At 39.9% G+C, this 12110-nt stretch overlaps 1 protein-coding gene across 1 annotated transcript; it reads right to left on the bottom strand.

The window, feature by feature from the left end:
• Positions 1-1357: 1357 nt before the first annotated feature.
• LOC127353442 (uncharacterized) lies at positions 1358-6828 on the bottom strand. The gene is made up of 4 exons (XM_051382692.1): positions 6655-6828; positions 6509-6564; positions 2747-4652; positions 1358-2624 (listed from the first exon to the last, which is right to left on the bottom strand). The coding sequence occupies exons 1-3, from the start codon at positions 6681-6683 to the stop codon at positions 3259-3261; spliced, it is 1479 nt and encodes a 492-aa protein (XP_051238652.1). The 5' UTR covers positions 6684-6828; the 3' UTR covers positions 1358-2624; positions 2747-3258.
• Positions 6829-12110: the final 5282 nt, after the last annotated feature.

Below are 12110 nucleotides of genomic sequence, written 5' to 3'. Positions count from 1 at the left end.
TTTTTTACCCCAACAGATACAAAATACTTTAAATAACCAAAAAGCAATATGCCTTTTCTAAAACAACGGTGGTGGACAGTTAATAACGCAACAATTTTCTGTCTAAGATAGAAAGCTGTGTCAGTGACTTTATCCCTCCAGCTGCTGTAGGTCTGTTTTCCCAAGTGCATTCATCCCCCTATTTAGGAAATACTGATTTTCATTCTCATTTTCAATTACAGATTGAGTTACAACACGAGACATTTAGAGAATACACATTGTTTAAAAAGTTATTTTTTTAATACAGTAACACATCTTGAATGGCAGCTTCACAATTTAAATGGAAGTTAATGAATTCTGCGATCAATCTGACTAGTGAGAGGTTGCGTAAAGAGATACAATGTTGCCTAATAGCTCCCGTCATGGTGATACATTAAATAAATTATTTCTAAGGTACTGATTAACAACTGCCCTGCCTATTTATATAGCAATAGAACAGCAGTTTCTCAGCATAATGCTATAATTTTTTTATAGAAACCCGCCTAGATCAATGAGTACACACTGTGATTTCCCTAGGACTCCTAAAATCTACTTTATTAACCGGACACCTGGCCCTGCAGTCAAACAGACCATAAGGATGATCCTAATGTAGTGGAATCTCGGCTAGCTCACTACCGGGCCTGCCCTGCCTATTTATGTAGCAATAAAACAGCGGTTTCTCAGTAAGATGCTATAATTGTTTTTATATAAACCCGCCTAGATCAATGATTACACACTGTGACGTCCCTAGGACTTCTTCACACTACCTAGGACTTTCACTCACTCTCACACACACACAGCTCATGCATGAGACGCGCTTTGTGGTAACAGCAATTCAATTTAACTTTAATGAAATAAGTCAATGAACAAATTAGCAAAAATCTAAATCAGAAACTCAATGAAACACAATTTAGCTTTATATTATTCTATATAATCGTGTGTAATTTAGTAGTATATTGGAGTCAATAAACAAATGTTATAGGGTCCTTATTTTCTTACGTTCGTAGGACAAAGCGGGAGTCACAGACTGCTCTCTCTCCCCACAGACAGAAACACCATATGCAGAAAATTTAGAAAAGGTTTTTCTGCTTACCTTTTGAGTGCTCTTAGAGTGGTCGGTCTGTGGTGGAGTGAGGGCTGTCCGCCCGGAACCGGGACCTGTCTTGTCCTCCTGGCTTGGCTCGCCAAATGTGGTGTAATTTTTCTTGTCTCAATGCACCTCAATCAACATCTATCTGACATAAACTTTTAGCTATCTGACTCTAGTGAGAGACCACAAACTCACACTGAAGGTACCCAGAATTGTGACAAACTCACAGAAAGCAAAGAGAATTGACCATTTCACTTCACGTGTAAGATTTATTTGCATCAACACAGGATACAAGCAAACTGAGTTGTCTCTAGAATCAACTAACTAAAACAAAGAAAATCACTCTATTACATGCCTCTTTCCCCTAGAGTGTCTATTGGTGACGTCTAATGTCTGATAAGCAGTAGTCATAACACATCTGATGCCCTACTCTCCAGGAGACAGCCTTGGTCTTTGGACTCTTCTAACTAGTGTGAGACAAAAAAGTGTGAATGCATGAGGATTAACATACGTGAACATAAAATATTATACTGTAAGCCTGTAAAACATGAAATAACAATAGTTTGCTTCATGTTCACAGAACCTTATCCCTGAATGCATTTTCCCCACTACAGTACAGTTAGTTTACAGAAGTGACACTGCAGAACGTAACCTCAACAAACAAGTATTGGCAGCGATCCAAAGTTGAATCCTTTGAAGAGATCACACCTCACTCATGAGACTGCCTCTAACAGCAGGAGCGCCTTTGATCACTGATTCTTTTGAACATGTAGCCTCAGCGTTTGTGAGAGGCTGTACACTCACTGTGGCATGTATCACAAGTAAGTTTTGACAGATAAGACAGTTCATTTAATTCAACCAATAAATGCATTCCTTTCCAATACAGGGTTGCTGACAGATGTCAAAATATGTAGAAAAGGATTTTACCGATATATACGATTGAAACTTGATATGTTTGTGATAGCATGGGAAACTGTTTCTGGCCTGTATGAAGTAAATTTAGTTTTTAAAAAGGAATAATTCAAACACTTTGAATCCACTCATTTTGCTTTCTTGCTGAGAGTTACATGAGAAGATCAATATCACTGTTATGCTAAGTTACACTTAGGACTAAAGCGTGGGCATGCATGACTTCACTGCATCTGGCCACAAAATTGCCACGCATATATAGCCTCAAACCACAGCCTTTCATTTTTACATTTCAAAGTTTTGCACAGGTGAAAACAAATGAGATGTGTGTTTATCAGTGGGCTGTACCGGTAGGTAAGTAGATTTTTTTTAAACCTCCAGACAGAGCCAAGCAATCAGGCCATTTTACAGACAGCAGTATAGATTTTCTCATCCAACTCTTGGTAACAAAGGGAATATGTATTACACAAAACCATTTATTTAAACACCTTGACAGAAGCTGAGTAGTAATTTAAAGAATTAAAAGCAGAGGATAGAGCTTGGACACTAATGGAAACAATTGGGCAGTAGATTATCCTCCATGCACTGCTTCAGTTTACCGCACAATCTGTAGGAAAGAAAATGAGATGATACTTTGTCAGTGAACCTAGAGAATCAATCTGTTGATGTATTAAATGTTTCCACATTGAACAATTGCCACTAAAAGTTGGTCTGAGGAGTATAACCCACCTGTGCTCCCTTTCCTTGTGGCTGGTCTGCTTTACCCTGAAGGCTCATCACGGGATGCTATGCATGCTGACATCAGTTGATCCTTTACTTCACAGATACCATAGTAGATCTTCAGGATTGTGGTTTGCGCCACCTAGAATGCACATCCTGGGCAACACGTTTGTCTTGAGCAAACACCTGGCTCATATCCTCCACTGTGCTCTCTAAAGACTTGTATTATTTGACAGGAACATTGGTTCCCTAGACTGTGCTCCCACATGTGAAGCATAGTTAGCCTGTCCAGGAACAGGATCGTAACTCTTTCTGTTATTTTTTGACAACTATATTGGTTTACTTCCCTGTCCATGCTAGGAGATTGGTAGTTGACAGACATGTAATACTCAGGTTTGTTGCTTGCGTAACTTTCAAAAGTGGAGTTAAGTAGCTCAGTGAGTTGGCCATGGCCCACTGAAACCAGAGACTGGACCTTCGTAAATGGTGGATCGGGACTGCTAACGGATGTTTGACATGTTCTACTCAGTCCATTTGCCAGGGTAACCATCATAGTATCTTGGTGGAGCTACAAAATAGTTGTGCTGTCCATCCCCTCCGTCTGTTACATCTTCCACATCAATAAAGAGTTGTGTGTATTTGGGTTTTACATCCAGTTGCTCTCTAGTGTACTGTGTGGGGGGTCTCATTTGGGTTTGATAATAATTTGACTGCCCCTGGAAATTGGGCAAAGGGTCAAAAGCAGTGAGATGATCAGGCAATGCATCTTGGCCACTCTGACCACTGCTGTATTGATAAGGATAAGGGGAAAGGGGATATTTTGGTCCCATCTGAACCACATTGCCTGGTCCATAATATTTAGTGGTGCCAACTTGATGAAATGATGGGAGTTCATATTGGGATGGAGGAACAGTGGGAGATGATGGGTGTGTTGGCCCTGGAAGAGGTACTGTCTCCACATTCTGTCTGTGACCAAATGGTTTAAATTGGCCGTAGTTATACTGTTCTGAAGCAAAGGGAAATTGAGTACCAGCTGGCTGCCACGTTTGATGTTGGCCATAATTGTTGCCACTGGGTTTGACCTGACCAGCACAGTTATATCCTCCTGGAACTCTTTCATATTGTGATGAATATAAAGAAAGATGGACATTTGTTGGGTCTGATGAGACTGTTTGTCCACTTTGGCCCTTCACACAGTCATTACTCATGGGGTCTATTTGGGCACTATAGTAGTCACTGTAATCATTGTTGGATTGTGGAGGAGGATATTTGGGGATTTTTGCTGGTTCCATGTAACTGTTCTCAACAAAACCAACAATTCCTGGTCTTTGTAGATTTGCGAGATGGCCACCATTACTAATGGAGGGTTTCGGAGTTGGAATAGAGAAGCCCAGTTGAAAGCTTGGCTCGGTAACTTCATGGGCAGTTTTTGCTCCATTTGGGTGAATTGTGGAGTCCGAACCAGAAGGGCTGTTGAAGCTGCTATAGATTTGAACACTACCATCGCTCCTACCGCTGCTCAAATCAGAGCCTTTAGTGGTTGAACTGGTCTCTTTGTTTTGGCCCGGGACGTTGACAGAAGGAACTTTTAGGCTGAATTCAAAGCTTCTGGGCTTGGACAATGGATGGTCTCTCATGGTCTTTGATGGATATTTGGATGGGGACATTTCCTGTGTCCATGGGCTCTGGGTTTGGTGGTACAGACTGGGTTGATTTTGTGTCTGGGCATGGCTACGGACACGAAAACTTTCCTGAGGCTTTTGCCAGGTATTGACCTGAACTTGATCGTGGACATTGGGCCGTAGTATTCTGTGGGACTGCCTCAAAGCCTGGATGTACTGGAGAGGGCGACGATTCCCATAGGCATATCCTTCTTGTTTGTCATGCCATGCCTCAGGATACACAGAACTTCTGGCTATGAACAGAACATAGATAGTTAACATGTTAAGAATACTGACCTTACAGTAACAGCTTTATGCACACTGTATGAAATGCAGGAGATCTCGGGTGAGGGTCCTAGAAATTAAGCTGATTATTTTCAAATGATTGGCACTGTGAAAATGGATTTGCATGTTGAAAGGAGCAGTGTGGAGGGCAGCATAGAAAATCAGTGAACATGTAGCTAATGTATAAACTAATGCTACCCATAGTGCCTGGGGGCACAGCTGCTGGCATGGATACTGCTCCTCCCAAGTTTGAACAAACTATGAAAATAGTTCTTTTTAGGTATCCTCCAACTCCTGGGTGAAATATCTGTCTCTTTAGCTGCCAGTACTCCACTTTCTTCATCACCTACTCATTTAGAACCAACTTACATTTAATTTTGGGAAGATAGCATTTAGCAAGTTTTTAGAGCCGTTTTGCTGGGTGGAAACAGGGCTAATGAGAGTGAAGCTCAAACATCCAAAAGGCACAACATGGGAAAACATTTTTTTTTTTTTTTAAATGGAGGGGGGGTGTCCAACATCCATCACATTTGGTGTTAGCAGCAGCTCTATCAATGTGGTGATAACCAAATAATGGAATTTCATATTGGGATGGAGCAAGAGATGGAGAGGAAGATAAAGGATGTGAAATAGCCTCATGATTCTGTCTATAACTAAGGGATGGTTTTATCTGGCTTCAATACTGGAGGTTACATTAACAGAGAATTTCAGTCTTTACATAACAGGCTAAAAAAAATGTAAGCATTCATCAACTGTCCCTCCAGTCTTAAAAGATATGGAGCCGGAAGGTGACTTTAAAATTTGGCATCCAAAAAAAATAAAAATAAATTGGCATTGAAAACAAAACCAGTACTGAAAAAGGAAACATTTGTATTGGCATTGAAACAAGTATTGGCACTGAAAAAAGAAACTAATTAAAATTATAATCTCAAAATCTTATTTTATTGGGATGTTTTTGTATTTTTCAGTGACAATCTTCAGATTTTCTCTTCATGTCACATGAAGAAATGTTTTCATGTTTTCTTTTTTCAGTGACAGATTTTTTTTCAATGTCAGTTGTTTTCAGTGACACTGATTTTCAGTTTCAACTTTCTGTCACTGTTTTGGCGTTGAGGAGGGGTCTGAGTGGAGGGGCAAGTAGAGCGTGGTTTGCATATAATTTGCATATTGGCATACATGCCGTCCGCTCTGAAGCCTCTGGCATGGTGGCATTCCTAAAATGCCCTGTTCACCGGGAACTTCCAAATCGCAAGTAAAGCCCTATTCGCATGGGACTAGTATTACCTGGGGACCACGCTCTCTTTGCCCCTCCCCTCAACGCACACTGGAAAAAAAACGACATTGTAAAAAAAGCTGTCACTGAAAAAAAGAGTGACATGAGGAAAAAATCTGAAGATTGTCATTGAAAAATACAAAAAAAATCCCAATAAAATGAAATATTTTAAGATTTTAATTAGCTTCTTTTTTCAGTGCCAATACAAATGTTTCCTTTTTCAGTACTGGTGCCAAATTTTAAAGTCATCGTCCTGGCACCATAAAAAGACACACCCACACCCTTAATGGCACATGTGTTAAAATAAAATCAGGTTTCAGGACAAATTATTTAGACTGACCTGGTACAGGTTTGCAGGAGAAAAAGCCTTATTTTTTAAATACTCACTCACTCAGTTGTGAGATGTATTATGGATTGAAAACTATATGACACAAGACCCTATGATTGAGTTTTCTGGATTTTCTGTTTATATACTTGGCTAAGACTGGCTGATTGGATCAGAAATCCTCAACTTCATGCACAGAAATAAAGCAATATTTGAGTCAGACTTACCTCTTGGAAAAGCTGAGGAATAGTCCAGCTCCCTCAACAAGATAACCAGTAATACCCTGTGAAAGAAAAACACTTATTTAAAATATTTATTACAGACCATATCATTCATTATAGACAATTGAGTTTAAATTTTTTATTACTTTTACCTTGTAATTAGGAACTCAGTCATGACCATCAGGCTACTTGGGCTGAGCTGCCCTCTCAAGTCGTGATCCAAAGGAGCTGGTGGCTCTCAGAGGCAGAAGCTCCCCAAATTCCACAAGTAAACACACCTGTTGCCCCAGCCAAAGAGATTTAAGCTTCAGAAAGAGAGTGGTGTGTGCAGGTTGTGCTGTTGTACACTTTACAAAAACCCCAAAACATTCAATTTGTATTTCCAGCTCCCAGCTACCTCTCAGGTGTTTTCAATCTTGCATTTTTAACGAGGAGTTGAGCTGAGGCAGCCAAAGGACAGAAGGACACGCGCACACAACTTCACAAGGGTGTGATCACTTCATGTGATTGCCCTGGCAGAGAGTGCTTATCTGTCCCCTGGAGAGGATGTGATCAATGTGAATAAATGTAATGCCAGGAATTGATCGACGTGGTAAAACGCTGCATTACAAAAGGACATTTTTCTGTTCAGCTGCTGAATTTTAAACAAGTTGGAGTTTGTGCTGAGATTTTGTCAAGCTGTTGTTTTTAAAGTCAAGAATGGACCTTCAAGCTAAGAAAATATTTATTTTATACTTATGACTATACTATCATAATATATATTAATAATATCAATAGTTTATTTTTTTAACCCTTCTAAAAGACAGGTTGGCATAGAAAACACAAACAACATGCATCCAAGGCTTTATATTCATGCAACACTATTATATTGCCTATTTAACCAGGTCACTGCTGTATTTTGGGCCTACTTGGCTGCCATATTTATCTTTTACACTTTACTGGTCTCCTCCCTCACACTCACTTTATACTTATACTCATATATTTATTTATTGTTAGTATTTTGATGGTATTATATTGTGTGCCCTTTCTCAGTTTTATTACTGGCACTGGGACTTGAGTACTTAATTGTATTCACTTTCATGTGTACCATGTTCTGGAATGACAATGGCCCAATCCCAATCTCCACACTCACAGACTTTGAGGTGTGTTCCCGATAAGTCTGTAAGGGCTTAGGGCTGTTTCACTGTCAAATCATCAAGTCCAAGAGGGCTGTCTGGCAAACATTTTGAGTGCTTTATCTACACTTTACATAAGTCTGCATTTCTGCAGACTTTGCCTGAGGGAATTACCCACAGTTTATAGCGTTGTGACATTAAACAGTGGGCTACCAGGGTGAGCCCTCAAGCGTTAAGAAATGGTAAACAAACATGGGAGGAGTAACAAGAAAAAACTAAGTTAGTTATGATGTTGTTTTGACAAAAACAAGTAAATGGATTCTCGTCCACTCTGTGGGATGTTCAGACAGTTGATGCCTTAAGTGCCCTGGCTGTGAAGAAGTAAAAATAAGTAAAATATAAAGTCCCAAACCCACAATCGTAGGTTACATAACATGTTTTGTCATCTTCAAGGTAATGCGATATAACAATATCATATAATAATAAACTGCTTTACATGGTTGGACAAGGATTAAAACATTTCAGGACTGAGGCAAATAAATCAGGCAATTACAATAATATAAATGTTAAAAGTAAAACCCCAGAAAATAAAGATAAATTATAATGATAAAATAAATAAGACGTGGGCAATAAAATGGTGTGCTAGAATGTATAAAACGCTTCTCATCTTCTTCAAAAGATGTCACAAAGTGCTGTTTCACTCTTATTTATACCATTTTGGGCCCTTGCAGCCTCTCACACTCAAGCACCAGGTGATGTCAGGTGGAGATTGGGAGTGGGCCAATATTATCCTTAATCCTGTACAAACTAGGGGTGGGTGGATCAACTCCTGAATTATCTTGTTTAGAATGTTGATGCTAGTCATTAGGACTGATACTGAAAGACAACATCAGATCACATTGTGGGCCCTTGCTCACCCTTCGCACTGCATGCACTCTTTGCTTTTCTTCTGCTGTTGCTGCGTGTACGTGGTCAGCATTAGTTCAGAGGAATCACATGATAAGTAAGATTGTTTTTACAATCAAAAACCATCTTGTCTTTTAATATGCGTGTGATTTAGTAGTTCACAAAATTTAAACACTGATCTTCTCCTTTTCTTCCTTTATATGTCACCAGGGTCCATATTTACATTCACATACACCAGGATTCTGTGCCGGGAATCTTTTATTCAAAACCAGTATGAAAACGTACGGGCACCATCCACACGAGTGTGGAAAACATTATTTCAGCTCTGCGGTATATAATCACTTCAGTTCTTTTCACATCATGAGTGACAGGTTAGTATGCAGGGTGCTGCTAGTGTTTTAAGAGAAAATAATGTCAACGCATTTAGAAGCTACGCAGCACCTCACAGCTTCCAGTCATGTCTTCAGATGTTATAAACTACATTGGCATGCACGTGAGTCTGACAGGCTGTGTTTGGTACACCAGTCACAACAAGAGGAGCCAGTGGTGCATTAATGATTGAACCCAGGCCTCGGTCGTGCTTTCTGCCACAACGAGCTGAGCACCAACTGTTCTGGTTTAATGATGATGGATCTCCTCATGGTCTTCACTTGTTTATTTTTACTTATTTGTTTATTTGTCTGCTTTATTTAGCGAGGTGGTGGTGTGGGGATAACTTCTTGTGTGATTAACAAGATTGATTTTAACAAGCGCAGCATCATCTGCGTAGCTGCAAGTGAAACCTACAGTCCCCTCTGGATAATAAAAATAACAACTAGAGAAACTGCAGAAATGTATTTTAATAGGCTTTGCCCGCCGATACCCTTTCCTGCCCCACCCCCCATTACTCTAAAAAGCCTGTGAGATAGTTCCCTTGTTATGTTGAAAAAGTAGCAACAAGGCAGCATTTAGTATTTCCAAGGCATTTGGTATTTGCTGTATGTATTATATCAATTTTAGGAGACTGGGTTGAATTTAGATATAATTATTATTTTAGATATTACAATAAAATTATGAGAGAGTGGGTCAAAACTTTGTACAGTAAGTCATAATTAGTCCATTTTTTGATGTAAATAACTTTTTACTGACAATTTTCGAACTGGACCTCCTGGAAGATCCAAACATACCTTTTTATCTCCAAACATACCTTTGCTGATTTTGGCCAAATAGTTCTATTTTTACTTCATCAGTTCACACCTTTTTCAAAAACACATCAGGCATCTGTAGATATTCTGTTGCATACAGTCAGATTTTATGATGTGAATTCCTTTCTGACCAGCATACAAGCAGTTCTCTCCGAGAGCTTTCTTGGTCTTCCTTGAGCTCATCTTGACCTCTATGGAAACAGCATTGCTATTTTCTTGTAGCCTTCTCCTGCATATCGGCGTCAGTAACTTTGATTTAGTTTTACACAGCTGCAGAGAGGAACCCATGGTTGCTGACTGTTCGTTGAAGGGTTAGAATATTTGTCAAGGGTTGCCAAAACGTTTGCATACAACTGTACATATGTTTGGATTATTGAAAGCAGGGAATTGTAATCTACAAATGTTTTACGCTATGAAAATATGACTGTCATTACGTTACCTATTGAGTTACTTATTTCTATTTTATCATGCCTACCTTTCATGTATTTGTTAGTCTTTTCTTTGTGGAAATGGGATACCATATAGAGATGGAGAATTGACACAATGAATCATATCCAATTTTTTGTCTAAATCTCAGCAGAGGCAAAATGAAATTGTAAAGAAGCTAATTTACACAATAAAGCAATGCAGCTGAGTCGAAAGCTCTTTTTGTTGTTCACTTTATCTCACCATCAGCAATAGCTTAGTTTACTGTTGCTCAACAGTCATTTGTCTGGCCTTTGCTCTACCTATACGTGTATTCCCCTCTCCTTCTCCCACTGATTGATTCCTCTGTGTTTTGTGTCATCCTGCTGTGGATGAATGATGTTGTTTGCCTCTCTGACAACCAGTCGATACCTCATTTTGTTTCATTTTCAGGTGCCTCGTGCTGTGTGTGTGTGTGTGTGTGTGTGTGTTTTCTGTTTAAGTTTGTTTACATATTTCTGAGAAAGCACTCATTGACTCCATTGCCGCACTGATTATGACCTCATCCTCACACTCGCTGTGTTGATTTAAACAACCATGTGTTAGTGTGTGTGTGTGTGTGTATTCATGAGACCTGTAAACTCGTGCCTTTATGTCTGTGTGGAGTTGTCACGAGCAGCAGCACAGCACAGTGAGCGGGACTGAGTGGGTGTTACGCTGGAATAATGATGACAAAGAGCCACCTGTCAGAGCTCAGGCTCTTTCAGAATGTCATTTCACACTGAATGGGTAATCAGGTCCGCGGTGTGTGAATCGGAAGGCTGCAGAATTAAGGGCTTTTCAAACTTTTTAATGTCAAGTATCCTTTCGTAGAGGTGGGGAAGGCAGGAACACTCACACGGGGAAAATAATATGGTATGGGACACCTGTCTGAGAGAGGGAGACTTTAGAATTATTAGATTTAGTGCAGCACAAAGATGTGTGTGTTGTAGAATAGAATAATGAGGCGGAAACAACAGCGAGTTCTATTCTTTGCAGATAAATTATAGGGGTGCTATCTTGTGACTGATGTGGTGAGATCTATCTAGAGATAACTTAGACATAAATTAATGTGATGTGAGTTACTTATAATCTCGCTCACTGGATCATCAAATAGCAATCAAACTAGGCTGATTGGAAGGTGAAATGTGTTACAGGAATAGTTCAACATTTTGGGAAATGTGTTAATTTGCTGTCTTTCTGAGGGTAAGGGTTAAAGAGCACAGAGTTGAAGTACATGTTTACCCTAGCTTAGCATAAAGACTGGACACCAGGGGAAACAGCTAACCTGCCTCTGTCCAAAGTTTAAAAAATACACCTCTACATATATATCTTGTTTGTTTAAAGGGCAAATGTGTAGTATTTAGTGGCAACTCCCTCGCTTCACCCTCCCCTTCCAAGCGCAATGGAGAAACTATAGTGGCAGAATAACCCTATCTCTCACTGGCAGGCACGCAACCTTATTTATACGTTGAATGCTCAGGTTCAGGCAAGGTCACAAGATAATTATTAAATGTGTCTACAAAACATCTCTCTTCGGTTGTATATCCCCCAAAAGTACCCATACGTGTCGGTTTGAGGTATTGCTCCAAAGCACTACCAGAGGTCACAAACTCAACACAGGGTACCTGTAAACTCCATTTCCATTAAGATCGTTGAGAATGAATGTGGGAGATAATAAGGCTTAAAGCCCCTTCACACCCATGCTTCAACCACACTGGTGTTCTCACTGCAGTTTCCTCATTATAAAGGACTGCATGGCCACAAACAGGGGAGGTTGGTCATTCTTATTAGCACATATAGAGTTTGGCAACATCACATAATTCCCAGCAGAGCTCCCACCCAGCTTACACTTGGCTAGAGGTCTAATTGACCGTACTAATTGGAAACACCTGCGTGGGTGTGCGGTGTTGTTTGCATACTTCATCCTAACAAAACTAGCAGTGTCTGGCTCTAACC

Source organism: Dicentrarchus labrax, unplaced genomic scaffold, assembly GCF_905237075.1.
Source record: "Dicentrarchus labrax unplaced genomic scaffold, dlabrax2021, whole genome shotgun sequence".
NCBI lineage: Eukaryota > Metazoa > Chordata > Actinopteri > Moronidae > Dicentrarchus > Dicentrarchus labrax.
Note: the sequence above shows the minus strand (reverse complement) of the source record. Positions and strands in the feature narration are given on the sequence as shown.